Below are 17928 nucleotides of genomic sequence, written 5' to 3' on the forward strand. Positions count from 1 at the left end.
ACTTTGATACTTTGAATTTGTCGTGCGTGAACATGATCTACTCACGTACGTCACATTAGGTCTCGTCTGGTACGTGGGTTAAACGATTTAATATGTTGCTGTTGTCAAGGCGTGAAAAGGAGGTTCAATTAAAAAAAGTGGGTGGTTTTTCTTTGTATATATATATATACGTCCGATTTACATGATTTAATTTTTGTTCGATGCAAAATAGCTAACAGTTTCTCCCATATTAATTTAAACTAGAAGGCTTACCATGACTAAACAAAAAAACATAATCTACTATTACTTTGAAAAAAATAAGTTCATTAACTCTGAAACAAAAGCATCAAAACAACAAGTTTCCACACTGATTGACACATCGACGTTTCAAACAATACAGTGTAATATAACGAAATACCTTTTAATAATAAACTATTTTACACAAACAATGGATACAATACCTTGACAGGTAATAATTCAGCCCAAACCAGACAAACTTCAGCCTAGGTATTTAATAGCGTTTCGAAGTTGCGTCAATTAGTATAGAATATAATTTAGTGTGAGATGAAAAACGATCCTTGTAGTAACAATGAGAAGGGTCTTACGTAAAATATAGAGGAATAAATAAAGACATAAATAACCCTTTTTATAAGCACTCTGTTTTGAGACTTGCGATCGAAATCGGAGTTATTGAAGCTTTACAAATAAGATCCAAGTTCCATCGTAATACAAACACTGGACTCACATCGATTTTATTTTTTATATGTATGCTTCGGTAACGTTAATTCGATTTAGTATATGGTCTGTGACTAAATCCTAATCGAGTTTTGAAACTTTGTTATAACTCTTGGAAAGTATTTACTATTTTTTGTTTTGAATTCTAAAAAATAAAATAAGTATATTACTAACACAAATAGTGATGCAAAAATACGGTACGAGCGTTTAGTTGCGCAAACTTTTGTTTTGACAGAAACCTGACGGAAGGTGTTATTTAAAACTTAATCATGTACAAAGAACAAAAATTTTCATTTCTATTAAATAAAAAATTAAACTTTCAAAAAAATATTCCCTGAAAACTGAGCCCAAAAATCAACATTGAATTCTCCCAGACTTCTAAAAGAAAATTCCACACTTCACCTTTAAATACGTACTGGGCCTATATATTTGTGGTTCCGTATACAGATAATAGGCAGGTAATTAACTTGTGTAGGGAATAGATTATCCTCGGAGCCGTGTAAGGTGAAACTTGCAATTATCGGCCGCGTATAAATCCCGCTTACAGAACACAACGTAATTAACTGAATACCGCTCGGTCTTCGTATTTAATTATTGTATGATAACTATCAATATGTAATATAACACGTTTTATTTATAAAGTAAGAAATAGAGACAAAAAAGGAAAGGAAATCGTGAGAAAACTGCGTACTTACAAATCGAAGACTGGAAAACAGACATACAGTTGTTAAAAAGAGACATGTTTTCACAACTTGAATATGATTTTCTTTAACAGCGATATTCCAAGCGGGTGAATCCGCGGGTGGACGCTAGTATCTAATATTTATTTATACTTATAATGCAATTTGTAGAAATCTCTATCTAATAATTTTGAAAATTATACCAAAATCCTTAATAAAAATCTATTCATTTAAGTCAGGATACAAATAAGCACTTTCTTAACTATCCATTTCAAACGAACTACTATTTAACATTTTAATAAACAGGACCTACTATAAAAAGCCGATAACAAAAAAGGTTTGCTTCAAATAAAAATCCATTGTAATTTAGATTGTATAATTCTGAACGCTCCGACACGAACAATAACTGCCAACAATCGTCGCAACGAAACAACGCTTTAAACGAGCCTTTATGCCTTCTACTTTTTTTTTAATTCAACTCGTTACACAGCAATTGACGCGTCAAACACATGACGTTGGTACCCCTGGGATAAATCGTCAGGGAAGCCAACCTAACAATTTTACATGCGAATTTTACTGGCCATAAAAATATCTGGCTATATTTTATAGTCGAGCGGAATTTCAACGGTTTTTTTTTCACTTCTCTCTAGTTTATCCTTCGCAGTCGTAAATGTCAAGGTTTTATACTGTTGTGAAGTGGGGGTTTGGTTGTGTTGATATTCTTACTTGTGTTTGATATTGGACGGCCCGTTCGGCTCACTAAAATCGTTCAAAATGAAACAAAAGTAATTCTTTAACAATGCTGAAAAGTTGTATTATAATTCAATAAGATACATATTTGAAACAATTTGCATTTTTAGTAGTTAATAATTTTCACCTTATCTCATTATTATAATTCTTTAAGACATTACATTAAAAAGCCACGACATTTTGAAAAATAACGTTTAGTTTTACGACATTTTTATACAGACTGTTTATACGGAATGAGTTTTATATGCATTTATACTGCTGCATAAGGAGATCTTACTTTTAAAGGTTCCTGAAAACAGTCCCATTGGAGTTGTGTTTCCTTTATCTTTACTTGCTTCGTCATTTGGGTCGACTGCTCATGACATGGCAATATTTTTAGGGCCGAATCTTGCTTGACGCCAACCCAACTTTGGAACAATGTAAACTACCGCTTATTTAGATTTTAACCCTACTCAAGCCACGGTGATTCTTGACCGTCTTTGATTTATTGAAAACTCATAATAAATCTTGTAGTTTATTATAAAAACAAACAATATGGTTGTAATTACATTACTTGCAGAAATTATTTCACATCTCATCTGGCGGCTTCCCCATTTTCTTTCATCCATATGATACTTATGTAATAAAGAAAATGAACGCCATCTTCGTACATATTGTCGGCACAAAACACAAGATATTAATTAACCTCTAGTCTAATAAGAAGGAGCTCCCCAAACGTCCTGTCATTACGCAGAAAAACAGGTCAGGTAGGGTGAGCGCACGCATTGTCGGCCAAGCATTTACTCACAATACACGCGGTTAATCACTCACGCGATTTCTCGTAATATCGTGCCTTAACACGTAACGGGAACAAATGAGCCGAGTCGTCGGCAATCATCACACGAATGCGTAAATCTCAAGCGAGATTAGTGTTCGCTCTTGACCTAAATCGAGGTATGAGGGATATTATATTTTTTTCTTTGAAGTACGGTCGTAGCGCTTAGTAGCCTTCATTATAACCGAAATATTTTGATCCCTAAAAGCTTTTGAATTTTGTCAGCTCATGAATTCACGGATTGGATTTCAAATTTGATTAACGGTTTTATTATTCATTAGACCCATTATAGTGTTTCGGTGTAATAATATTTGAACGGGAATAACTCTACAATTATTAAGTTTAATTATTATAGATACAAGTGAATTGACTTGGATTATCAATTAGAAGCTCTAGCGATATGAATTGAGCAGGAGACGTAGGTATGAGAGTGCAGATTACAGAAACTATTTGGGATTAATCACTGGGATTATACGTAAGTTATGGAACTAGTGTGCGATAGATAATGCTTAGAGCTTTGAAATGGCTTACGCAGAGTTACGTGTATAAGGTCGCTTATATTAACAATTTCTGTAGTCTACATAATAATTTCACGAACACAAAGCCACAAAATGCCTATTTTGATAACGATTCCAGTATGGTCAATCATGTTTTAGTACTGTGGTGAGCACAAAAATTGTTTATCATAATTTCAATTTATATTCCAGTTTCCAACTTGATATCACAGCAGCCATTACTTCAAAACAATTAGCTTTCTAAAACATTTTTATATCCGAGAAAGTGTGTCATAAAAAGTAAAAGCCTTCTAAATAACATCAAACGAAACGTACACGTATATAATAATACGGTGTCGGTCAAATTGCTCATCCGGACTATTATGTGTTTATTTACCGGCCAACAGGGTATAATTGTGCCGTAATCAGCCGGCCGGCTTGCCCACGGGACCGGCTTGTAGTGGTAAATAGCACTCTCATGGACGACAACTATGACTTTTACCCTGATTCTACGCTTAGAATAAATTTATTTATTGCTTCATTTAAATAGTTTTGTTTAGGGAGTCGGGGGGATAGGTTGTTTGCAATGTAATAGCTATGCTACTTACGTTCTATAGACCACGTATTTTGTTTTATGAGCTACTTAGGTTATAACTTGTAGCTCTGTGATAAAATTAAGTTAAAGGTAAAAAAGTTTATGGCACTTAGGAAGATCTTTTAAATCGCCAGCGAAGCTTCAAATTAACTTAGTTGAACATTCACGATAAAACAAGTGAGAGTGATTCAGGCAAGCAAGCAAGCAAGCTCAGGTAGGGCTTTTTTAAGTTCGCTGGATAAGTATTAAAGGTTTTAGCTTCAGAATTTTCTGTCAGCAATCAAAACGAAAGAAGAAACTAACATAAGTACTCGTACAAGTCAAAATATAAATGGTTCTGTTGTTACACTTTCTGCTAGATCTATATACGTAAAACAGCAATATTCTTAATTGACTAGCCTGTTGTTATAGTGGTTAGTAGCCCTGACGCTGACTGCTATACGTGGGTTCGATTCCCGAAATTGTTTTGTGATGAGCAGGATAATTTATTCTGTATCTGGGTGTATTTTATCTATTATATCTATGTAGATATTTAAAAATATATATGTTTATCAGTTGTCTAGTGCTCATAATACAAGCCATTCTTAGTTTGAGACTAGATAGCGTTGTTTGTAGTAATGGAATATTATGACTATTTATTCTACGGTTAGTAAAAGTTAATAGTTCATAATAGGTGTCCTTGCCTACCGAGGGGCCTTAAATTAGCCACACGATAATGACGCCTATCTCAGCAGTATTTATACGACGGTAAGCTAATGTTGTGTTAATTGCCTGAAACGTCTTAAGCTTTAGACCGTACCTTAAAACGTTAAAGATGTTCGTGAAAACGTAAGTTAATTAATAAATTCAGTGAGTTTCCACTTAGCCTTCAATGTCGCTCTAGAATTTCAGGCCGAAACATTTATAGGTCAAGGTAAGCCTTGTAAGTTTTCTTAAAAATAAGACAGTTTACAAGAGTTAATTAACTTTCATGCTTTTTTTACATCTTGTTGATTTTCTTTCGTCGCATAGATGCTATTCATAAAACCACGGTTAGTTCTTTAAAACCATGTTGAAGTAAAGAACTTGTATGAAAGGAGTGGTAAGTAATATTAAAGAAGAAAATTCAAAGAAAATACTTCATGCATCACCCAATCGAAGGCCACAGCAAAGTCCAACACAGCTTTCAGGTCCAACGAGAAAGTTTCAATGTTTCTCCAGCGACGTAGACCGCATAACTAATACATACCGTTTCCGCAAGTTATACGCAGGTAACCTTGACCCAAAAACATTAGAAAACTCCTCATAACCTTAAGAAGTACTGCATTCATAAGGCTGTGCGTGATTACCCCTAACGAGTCACAATCGCGATGTAATCAAGGTGCTACCTGCGCGCCCTGAGGGACCCCACTGTCTCGTAATTATGTTAGGCCCGTTCATCTTGAATTTATGGCGTGTTGTATCAATTTTCACAACATTTCTGCGGTTCTATACATACTGTTTGAGAGTGCGTTAAGTTGTAATTAATTTGGCCTTGTTTTAGTTGCGGTTCTTATATGAGTACGGGCGTGTGGTTAAACGTGGAGTTTGATCAATATAGTCTGTTAGATGTTGCTTTATTTTTAGCCTGAAACAATTTAATTTATGTTTTAAATTAGCTTACGAAGTATGTTGTCGAAATTAGGTAGGTAAACATAATAAAACTGTTGGTAATCACAGTTGATGTTGAAGTTCTTTGGGTTTGTTATAGTATTCAATTAACTTTAATATAAAATGCTACGAATACGTTTCTCTTCTTTGAATCATATTTCTAAATCATGACGATATATTTACCGACACCGTTAATTTATATGAATTATCAGACCATGCATAGCTTGCTTTAAAATCAAATAGTGTCTTGTAAGTAAATAAAGTCTTATACCTGGACTTAAGCAAATGTCCGTTAAACTGAGTTAGAGCGTTATATCACTGTAGTTTGATAGCATAACTATTCAAATACATCGTACAATTAGTACAAATTACAAGTTTCTGTGCGGTGAGCGAATCAGAAACATGGCCGGATCTGCATGAAGCAAGCCAACCGGGGAGTCTTGCTAGTCAAATTGATACTGGAATTGAAATCCACGGAGCGTCCTCTAGCTGCAATTAAACTTTACCCAAGCTATTTGAACTATCAAAGTTATTTGCATCGGTTTCAATCGCAAAACTGGAAATTACGATGTACTGGTTACAATGGATAATAAAATGTTTAACATTTCAGCTGAAACGTTGCCGATGACGCGTGATTGACTCGCTTTGATGTAAATAATTTGGCTTAGCGGTAATGGAATGGAATGGTTGACTCTACGTCAATATGTATTCATTTTTGTGAATGCGAAATGTTTGGTTAGTGAAATTTGGTTAAGCAAATGTATGCTGTATTTAACAATTCTAAATATTTATCATTAATAGTTACAAGTACCTATTTATTATTCATATACATAAAAAATATTATTTTATCTTATTGTATCTGTATGAGATCCATAATATGTAAAATAAGATAGAATGCATTAAAAAAATATTCAAATTTCATGCTCACATTAATTCAAGTAAAACAAAAGCCCCGTTAAATATCTCACAATATGGAACAAAAACTCAATTTATTAACAGCGGTGGTATTACGTTGCGTTATTCCATTAACGGGTGCCCTCCAATTTAATCGTGTTATAATCTGGGTTGTCGCTGTTCGCCGGCAATGAACAATGCGCCCCGATAATTACTCGCAAGCTACTATTTATTCTCTTACCATGTAATGGTGGGGACACACTGGAGCATTTTCTCGTAATGTAGAGTTCGTGCAAATGAACGTGGCTTAAAGAAATATTGCGGGTGTGAAAGAGAGATGTCGCTCTACGCCGTGTATTACGCTGTCTTTGTCGTTTCCACGATTATTTTGATATAATTAGTTATATAATAATAGACTAAAGACGTCCTGGTAGACGATTTGATCAGCGAAACGTTCGTAGCGAGTAGATTTACGAGTAACATTTTGTTGTAAGTTTTCTTGAAATATTGTTAAAATATCGATCCGCTATTCAACGAAATGTTACACCAATCGTTAGATTTCAAAATTCGCTTGAAACAAAAAGCAAATGACAGCGAAAGGGTTATACTCTAGGTCATTTCACCGAAGAGCTCGTTGTCCTGTTACAAGTAAATGAATAACCATTATTGTAGCCCTTACTCGTCACAATAGACTGAGATTAGTAGTAGAAGTTGGAACAAAACGTTGATGTTTGTATTGTAGTAAGTTGGTAATTGAAGTAATTTATGTTTGAACTTGTACGGGGCTAGTTCATGAAGAACAAACAAGACGTATTTGGGGTAAGGACGGACAAAGACGTGAGGCTAGCTGGCCGAGTGTGGAATATGAACACCCTTTATCTTTTGAACAGTGGTCTATTCAAATGATTATACATATTCCTTTGCTCACCAGTGGGATATGCCAATCTCGTAATAATAAATAATGAACAATATAGGTGCCTTTATTAGTTATTCATGGAATATATATGTAAAAAGAATAGATTGAATGACGCGAGTTGACAAAATAAATTGTTCAAATAATTTCAATCTTATTTCTCTTTTATTAAAGGATGATGATGCCGATAATCTTCTCATTTTGTGTACAAAATTTTATTTTTGTAGAATATTTGTGTTACACAACTGGCATACACCACTCCTCGTGTTTGCTCTATATATGTATATGCTCTATTCTGTACTCTATTTATACCATATACAACACAATTCACCTAAACAACCTTCTGTAACACACCTACAATATGAACCAACTATTACAATTCATGAAGGACACATCCCGTAGGCCTTTACGAATCATAATTACGTGTTTCGGATTATGATGGATACGCTTTTGATGTATTCGAACGACGTGCGAAATTACACAGACTTGTTCTTGTGATACATCATAATATACGGCGAATGGTTTTACTGAAAGGTACGGATGCCTGTCAAATGCATCTCAACGGTACGGTAATTTGATTGTGTTAACAAGGGTAATGTTTGAACAGGTATCTGCAGGGTATAACGCCTTTCTGTTATACAATCGTTCAAAGGTTGTCGAAAACGGAAAACAACTAAAAGTTTTCTGAATTGGTCTGTCTGTATCTTTAAAGTTTTGGTCATATATTTTACCAAATTTCAATAGTCATATCGTGTACCATCAGTTTCCTAAACATTTTATTACCTAAACCCTTTATTATGAATATTATCGTCCTATATGGAGCTTGATGCAAACATTCGTTCTTGATCTTAGCCACACATCTCTAGATCCACAAGCCTATCAACAAAGTCAGTTCTTCCTACAATGACATCCATTATTTGGCTGACTGAGTACAATCTACCTGGATCTAAAAGGTCATCTACTAACCCAGTCTTCTCTCCCCAGGTGCAGACGACGCGGCTGCCGTTGCCGACGTTCTCGCCGCGCGCTGTGCTGATGTACAGCGCGTCGGTGGGCGGCGAGGGTGCCGTGGCGCTGCAGCTGCGCGAGGCGGCGCCGGGCGAGCTGGACGCGGCGCGTCTGCACGACGACCGCCTGGCCATCGCCTGCCATGAGCCAGAGCTACTGGCTGACCTGCTGCACGCTGCCGCCGATATTGGTAAGCTTAACAAACATTAGTATTCTCGATCCTTCTATCTACTTTTGATATCAATGAAGGTCATTAATTGGCGAAAGCATAAACTTGCACTAAGTCACCAACATTGATAAGATGTAATTTTTAAACTGATTTTTTTTTTAGTCCTCTGGCTGTTATTAAATATGTTTCTTTTATTAGGATAGGGATAGGTTATTTACTGAACAAATATCACCGCTACTGTTGGTAAGGAAGCTTTATTTCCGAAATGTTCATAGATTTCCTCAAATTATCCTGCAAATCACAAACAATATTGATAAGAAACGTATCAGTCGTCTCGAATCTTTTGGAGTCTAGTCTTATCATAATAGTCTTATCTTTGTTAACGTACTTCATCTACCCGATGACGTCAGCATACACTTTTTGCAAGCCGATACTGGTAAGGATAATAATTGTTAATCCTGAAACTTTTGGAGTCTTCTACCGAAACTTTTTAAAAGGACCTTTCATTTTTCAACTACGAGTACAATAGTATGTTATGGTCACCGCGGTGCTTGCACATCTCAACCTTTTGGTCGATGCCCAAATATCTTTTTCGGATCAAAATTTAATTTAACTTAACTTTACCAAAGCTTGTAGTTGCTAGTTTCGTGCCAATAATGATATAATTTATTCTTAGGTTTCCTTTTCTTAAACTAAAATATTAAAAAACAAACGTATTCCCTTATTTAGTACCCTTACTGTGTTACTTTACTGTACTTAAAGATGTTTTCACAATACCTAAGTGTAACCATGTTCGTTTGCATAGCAGCAAGTGTTTACCACGCTTATTGATATAGATTAAGCGTTTCAGATTAGACTAACTAGCTCGATACGAGTCAACATAGGAAATTAATTGTTATTTGTTTTACTTAGTTTAATCCCTTACAAGCACTCGAAATTCAACATCACATTACTATTACAATACTGTTCCATAGCTCGGGTACGCATTATTACTTAACACAAAATCATAATAAATAAAACCACAGCATAGAATCTTCCTTTAAATAGACAAATATCAAACCAAGTAGAACAAAAATCATACTACCAACATTCGGCTAATTCAATTCGCTCAGTTGACTCAGCAACAGAGACTGCAAAGAATAAAAGAATCCTTTTCAATTCGTTTCGGCCACAAACCCAGATGTGTAAAACGTTATCCTGCACTTGGTTTCACATAAAAATTTGAATTACAGTCAACAAAATTGGCATTCAGACGTCGCTACAAAGTCTTATATTTTATTTTACGCGGGAATCATGAGCCAGTACCCACAATGCTTCGTCGGTTATTTTGAAATTCAAATATCGAATTTTGCATTCGGAAGCAGTGGGAGCAGTGCAGTCGGACATCGCTCTGTCATTTGTTATCGACTCATTTAAATCTTTCGAGTGTGTACACTGCACGTCTTTTGTCGGAATAATACGGTTTTTGCTACGCTAGGGACGAAAACAAAGGGAAATTAACTTCAGTAAATGCAGAAAATAGGTAAACTAAACGTTTGTATTCATTTCAGACATGTAGAGCACCGTTTTCGTGTTTATACTAGTTATCTAGCTACAGGAAATATGTCTACAAAATTTCCTTTGAAGAAATATAGGTAATTTCTACGAATTTTCCTCGTAATATAATTTTCTTTCGAGACCAATCCAAACGAATTTAATACAAACATCACAAAGGCATCAGAACACGTTCAAATATTTAAATAATGCGATTCTTTTCAGCTCGTATTTTTGTTGGAGATCAAAGCTAACATAATTTACTAGCATTCCAAATTCAAATTACGTAGTTCGTCGCCAGCGAGTCCCGAGGGAGGAGGTCCTTGCAGGACATCTGCTTGTCAAAATCCACTCGAGAACTGTCTCGATTTTGTTTAAAAATGCAAACTCATGCAAACGAGGTCTGATGCCTCTTAATTGAATTAGACCTCCTTAGACGACCGATGAAAATGTCGCTTCTATTAAGCTCGTAAATTATGAAGGTCTTGCCTTTGTACATGACTGTTATCGAACTCTTTGATATTTAATGCAATAATTATTATGGCTTGAGTTTGAGCTGGTTCTGCTAACTATATTAATAAACTTTAAAACTTTCAAGACTGCAGTTTCTTGATGGTATAATTTTATGCGATTATTAAGTGTGTATAGATGAAGTTATCTGACTCGTAGCATTAGTAGTTAATTTTAGTAGGTTTATGATATGTTTTTCCCAGTGTATCTTGCAAGAAAATCATTTATTTAAAAACCAATATTATACTTACCATTCGTTCCCAAAATACCACAATTTTCTTCCATTACCATAAATAAAAGCATTTCCAAAAACATTTTACTTTTGAACTCGTACCACACATAACATGACAGACAGACAGTTAACGTTAGTTTGATGTGATGATAACTAAATTCTGAGCAAGGTAAGTTTCAGCATGTACCATTACCACAACCCTTGTAGGTAAATATTCGGGAATTCCATTAGCCAATCCCTTAGAGAGTATTTAATTAACATATAGCAAACAAGTTCATTATCCCTCTGTGCTTTGTTCAAAGTTTTCGACATTCTATAACTTGTTGGCTATTTAAAATGTACTTTGTTGAACGAGGTATTTTGGTTATGTTGCGTTTTTTGGTTGTAAATGTGGAGGTTTTGCGTTCCTGAGATTTTAGGTAATTTCGTGACTAGTTTTGAGCTTCAGCTTTTGTTTCAGTGCTTTTGTCACTTTTTATTTTTTCTTCGTGGTATTTTAAAATCATTCATGAAGCTGTCTTAAAAATTGTAAGACAGCCTCAAGTACAAATGTTTAAACTGACAAAACTTTTCCGTTCATTAGAAAGGTTTTTTATCACAGGTTATGCAGGATTGACTTTTCTGTTTGGACAAAATAAAAAGCTATTTAAAATACCTTTAATAAAGACTTATTTTCATCCCTTCACAAGAATAAACAAATTATTATTCCAAACACCCAACACTCAGCGTAAACAAAAAACAACCCCCAAAAAATAACCTAAGAGACAATTTATAATTCGCATAAAAAATGCAAAGCAAAAATAATATCAAAACAACATTACTTTCCAACACAACCTCAGCGAAAACAATAAAAAGGGCACAGTGGTAAGCAATCTGCAATATGAATAAGTGGTAGTTTTTGCATATTTCATCTCGCAGTATCGGGGTAGCACTTACAAAGATGAATTGTCACTTTTGTAAATTGTATCCGCCGAGTCAGCGGCCTTCCCTTACAGGAATAACGTCACACGACGCGTCATCTAATCTACACACTTTATTGTTATTATATAACATATTTTATAATTTTGGGGGTATCTGAAAAATATTAGTGTGACACAGTTGGGTTGGTATCATTAAGAACTTCTATTTGGATGTTTCCGTTTAGGTAGCTTCTATACCATACAGATAACGAGAAAAGTAAAGGAAATTTGGAAATAATTTCAAATCTAATATGCATAATTGAAAGTTGATTCTTTTGATCTGAACCTAGACCTTAATTGTAAAAAAAAACACAATATAATACGGTTCGTACTACAGCCAGATAAACACAAAAAAAAAACAGAAATCCTTTTGTAAATCAAGAAACCATCGCAACCGAACTTACATTAATGAAAGCCGAACTTCCCCACACAAGCCGCCAATCCACTCCCCCTATAATCCAGCTTGCAAATTTTTAATACAATTCCATAAAGATTATTCCGCATTACTTTTACCCCGTTTCACCCATCGTAAAATAATGATCAGAGGGTCTACCACCGACTCCTAACGAAATACTGCTTCAGTCGTAGAAGCGGGACGTAGCTCTACGCTGCTCAACGCCGTGCTACGAAGTGCTACGGCGCGTAGTACTCTCTCTCGCTTCCACATCCGCTACAGTATTTAAGTGGTGGTAGTAGGCCCTTTGTATTTTTCCTCCGGCTTGAATGAGTTTGGAAGTAGGGCGTGAAAACATGCGCATGATTTCCATGCATTAACATAGAATTCCTCGGAACTTGTACTCCTTGATTGTACGTGTGAGTGCAGTCGCCTAAAATGTGTTTTGATAAATTATATGAATTGGTATGTTCTTCACTTATTTTGGAAGCGCTTAATTTAGTTTATCATGTTCTAGACTAATAAAAGTAGATATTGTGTTTTTTCTTTTTTGGGTCTTTGAATCAGAACTAGGAATCAGTTTAAACTGCCACTGTCTCTGATGTGGCTAAAAAAACCCTTGCACAAAATTACCGATGTGTTGATTTGCTCATGAGATTTAAGTTAAGGATTATCTGCAATATTGCGATATTAAAGGAATACAAATTTTGAAACTATTCATTGTTAATCCTCAACATTTAATGAATAAATAAAACAATCATCAAATTCAGTAACATTTACAAAAAGGAAGATCATTCAACCTTGTAAATGTACCATACAGGCTATTAATACTTTAAAAATAACCCCAAAAATATAAAAATAAACCCAATTTAATACTTTCCAATTTTAAAACCGTCCGTTGAAAGGGAATCTCTCAATAAATATTGTGTGAGTCCAAAATTGTCGAAATACTCTTACAGCGGGATTATTAGGTTCAGGATTCTCGATCGACCCACATTTTGGTCCTCATAAATTCACGTGGGCCTGTTTCTATTAAATTTTACGACAAACACGAACCCTCATATAACTTTGTTAATAAATGTTATAATATATTGGAGGCAGATGTTAGCCGTATCTGACAAACTGTATGTACTCCACTATTAGAGTCTGTCAGGAAATTTCTAAATAATGTCTCTACAAACTATTTGCATGCCATGATTTGTGTCTGTCCGAAGTTGTATTAAAGGGACTGACATCATGCGTTATTGCTTACATTTAGATCTGAGTATGAAGTACTTGTAAATTTAACTACCCTGTAAGTGCAATCATAATGTCTATGTCAAAAACAAGAAAAGCATCGTTTTTATCATAACAACGTAGAATGATTCATGTCTAGATTGAACTATAAGACCCAGAAATAAATGTTATTATTATTATCGAAATTATAATTTTAAACATTTGTATATTTCTAAAAACTAAAGTCAAAATGCTTATAGTGTTGACTTCGTACAGTTTATTTGAAATGGCGATAATCACCGACACTGCAAACTAAAGTATGGTCTCAACATACATTATATTATTAAAAAAGGACCTGACTGTCATTGAAATTTTTATCTATGTTATCCCATGTGAATGAAATGTGAATGAATACACATCGTGAAAATACTTTAATTATGAGTTCAATTTTAGACTAATTTTCAGTGTAAGCTTCTCATTGTTCAGCTGTCTTCAAAACACAAGTAAGATGTCAGTGGCTTTGTAACAGCACTGTGTTTGTACAACTAGTGCCTTTAGCTAAGCTCATAAGCCGTAATATCCGAAACTCTCGCAAAACGAGGTGGCTATATCTGATTCTCATCTCAGATAGCGAAGATACCGTAAAAAGGCAACCCTTAATCGAGTCTACTCGATACTACTCGATACAATCTTATCGATTCTACAATCGAATTGGGTATCGGAACCGATACTGTTAATGTTCCCATTGTTTTTCTTAAAGATTATTTTGGAAGGGAATTGTATCGATATTTGCATGATAGCACAATTTAACGCGTTTACTAAATCTTTATGTTTCGAGTTTACCGTTCGGTAAATGTTGTATAATGGTTGCCATCAAACCTGAGCTTCCCGAAGGGGTAAAAAAAACTTTGGGGTTCTACCAAAAATAAACTTTTATTTTCGGATTTCGTAAGCATTTTACTACATAATATAAGTACTTTTGACTTGAAATATATGTTTAAAATGTGTAAAATGGTTTTCAAAAAGCGATTTTAACGTATTATGAAAATATGTTTCTGCACAATATATATATATATATATACATATATTCAACGGTCCATAGTTTTAGAATTAACGCTTGATAAAACTTTTCTTCAAATAATTATTTAAAAATCCCCAATATCTGTTTAACATTACACCCGTGTAAACAATAAAACCGTGTTATTTTATATTCAAAAAGCTTTATTTTTGGTCTCAACGAAAGTCAGTCACAAGGGAATTGTTTCCACGACTCACTAACTTTTCACTCCTCAAGAGACGAAGCGGAGGAAAATGATCTATTGAGGTGTTGTCTTGTCTATTAACCGTGATGCTCCTAATTCGAGGAGAAAAGATAAAAATACATTTGATGTATTACTGGTATGGTAATGCCGAGGTTTTTGTGATGTTGATTGTTGTTCGCACAACATGTGTATATTCAGATAGCTACTTGTATCTTAGTAGATATGGAATCTACATGGATGTATTGTGTGATATGTGTTAGACAACATGGATAGACTGTGGGGTCACCACGCCAAACCTACTATTCGCGACATGTAGCAAGGTCGATTAGCGCATGCTTTGTGCTCTACGAATGCTTTTTAGAGTATGCTTAGGAAATCACAAAAATAAATTATCACAGTTTTTTAACAGCTTCATTACAAATCTTAAGTGTCCAGCTGTTTTCGTCTCTTTTAAGTGGGATGAGAGGACAGATATATAAAAATACACCTAGAAAAATGCGGCTTTTAGACTTTCTATGTTTATCCCTTATTATTTTACTTAAATAAACAAACATCCCCAATCAATTATAAAGGCACTGCACTTGACTCTAACATAACAAGGGCCAGTTGGAACGCCCTATTTTTTCGGCACTACATCAAGAACAAAGGAGGCCGGATAATAATTCTGAGAAAACCTCCTCCGAGTTATTTTTACAAAACAAGTGGGGAGCGGAACCCTCGCTCTCGCCGAAGGAAATGCGGTACCATAAAGTTGCAAATGAAGTAATATCGTACTCGAGTTGACTTGCTACCGAAAACTAAGTCGGTAACTGGTCACAGAGCCACTCGGGCCCCAATAGACTGCTACCAATTTGCTCCCTATTTACTTAGTGTCATTTAATTTAGCTGAATAAATTTGTAGGAGCCGAGCCACGGAGGACCCCGTTTCACTTTGTAATTAATATTGACCATTCCAACCGAAATATCGCAAACTATTTAGGAGTACTCAACTATTCTGATGCTGTAGCAGTTTTCTGACAATGAATTTCTAATCAGTTGAATTTCTTGGACTGTTCTCAATTATGCTTGGTTATCGTCTATAGTGGACAGCCGCTATTAATTAACAAATATCTTAGAAAATATTGACCGGAGTTGGGAATTAATTCGGTTGCTTAATTGAAACATGTTCTTGTCATTGTTCTTGTTCTTACCCAACATTGTATCTGATGCATTGTTGAGTACATGGAGATGATTTAGTTATTTATAACAGTACCGATTACAGTAACATTTGTATGCCGCAAGCTGTAGCGAGCGAGTGTAAACGAATCATAATTCAAGATTATGTTGCACGTGGAAAAATATTCTTGAAATTGAAGTCGTGGGGAGCACCGGGCGTTTATTGCACCCTACCCGCGTCACTTGGCGTTTTATTATGTCCCACATTTGGGTGCAAATAAACAAGATGATAACAGGAACGTGCCGACTGGCGTTCAACCTTTTTTACAGTAACTGTATTACCGCATTTGGGAAAGTATGATTGATTTGATTGAACAATACTTTCTCCCTTTTATTATTGACTTCGATTACTTATTTAGGGATATTGCATTCGTTTGTTCTTCTTCTTTTGTTTCATTGTTTAAACAAAAATAAATCTAGAACAAAATAATTATACGTTGCGAGCAGTTTTTTTGCACTATTACGAGTATTTAATATACCAGTTTTTAGAGTTCCATACTAATAGAGTGTAAAAAAGGGACCCAGTTACTACGGATATACTGTGTGTCCGTCTGTCACCAGGTTGTATCTCATGAACAATGGTTTCTAAACAGTAGAATTTTTTACATAAAACAAAAAATAAAGCGCGGTTAAGCAATGCCTGGTAAGGTCATAAATTTAATGGGTGGTCATTAACCTCATATTTTTTTAAGCCTATTTGTTTCTAACCCTCAGCGTCGCATATCCGCAAGTCCAACTCGCACTGAACTGGCTTTTTTATTGTTATTTTTTTCTTCAGCCGTTGCTCGAAGATAAGAAATGAAGTCATAATTCAACCTCACTCTCGTTAATACAACAATTGAGTATGACACATAAGAGGTACTTGATACCACTTAATTAGGGAGTCCGCACGTCAGGGAATAAGGAAATTGCTCAGCTGCCATAAATAATTTATAGGGATGCGAAGCTGCACAAGTTTTGAGAGCTCTTCTGCTAAGAGCCTTCAGACTTGAAACAATTATAATACTATCAGATACTTTTGATACTTGCCGCTCCGTGCAACGAAGATGGAAGTTGTTCAGGTAATAAATTAATTTATACAACAATGTTGGTCACTCATTCGCTTTCAGAATTAATTACTCAAAACAACTATGGAATGGTTTTCTTAATATTTATATTCTTAACCCCTAGACAAGACCATCCCAATTATTATAAACGTGAAAGTTTGTTTATATTAAAAAGATTTGGGCGAAATTTCGTAGGCACGCACACAGTTTATTACCTGAATTATACATAGAATAGTTTTAAGCTCGATTTTATGTTCCCGTAGTGAAAACAACCAGCCATGGCTCATTCAATGACCTACGAGTATGTGGCGTCTCAAAACTCCTGTCTATGAAGATTATAGGTCAAAAGTAACATGACTATTTGCAGGGGTATGCCATTTCGATACATTTTCACATAATTTATCATTCTTTAATGATTATTGATACGTCAATTGGCTAGAAAGGCAGGCAAAAATAAACATATGATTTAAAGTGAAACGACCCTCTAAGACGTGGGTCCACCACACATCACACACTCATTGATTGAGTCTTATTAATTATAGAAGATAACCTCAATATACATACATCGCAATGTAATTTAGAGTAACCGCCAAGCCGCGATGTAGTCGTATAACAAATTTAATTAGTTGTAAGTGAGACCTTGTATAGAATATTTGCTTTGTTTAGTCGAGACTGTAATTAAATAGATTAATATTAGGACCATCTGTAACTTTATAATCAAACTTGATTATAATATATTTATGATATTTTAGTTTATTGACAGCAATATTGTTACCTAGTTATTATTTAGGAATTTATAAACCGTTTGTGGCTATGTTTTGCCATAATATTATGTTATTCATACACCATCGATGTATGTATCACCAACATTTGCTCCAACCTATGATCTACAAATAAAGCAT

General features: G+C 34.9%; 1 protein-coding gene across 2 annotated transcripts in view; it reads left to right on the forward strand.

Annotated features, from left to right (window-relative positions):
* Positions 1–17928, forward strand: part of LOC113504716 (zinc finger protein 628-like) — a 162770-nt gene that overhangs the window by 72614 nt on the left and 72228 nt on the right. For both annotated transcript variants that reach the window (XM_026887127.1, XM_026887128.1), the window contains exon 2: positions 8468–8681. In XM_026887127.1, the coding sequence (XP_026742928.1) occupies positions 8468–8681 (214 nt within the window). The remainder of the gene's footprint in view (positions 1–8467; positions 8682–17928) is intronic.

This window comes from Trichoplusia ni, chromosome 23 (genome assembly GCF_003590095.1).
Source record: "Trichoplusia ni isolate ovarian cell line Hi5 chromosome 23, tn1, whole genome shotgun sequence".
NCBI lineage: Eukaryota > Metazoa > Arthropoda > Insecta > Lepidoptera > Noctuidae > Trichoplusia > Trichoplusia ni.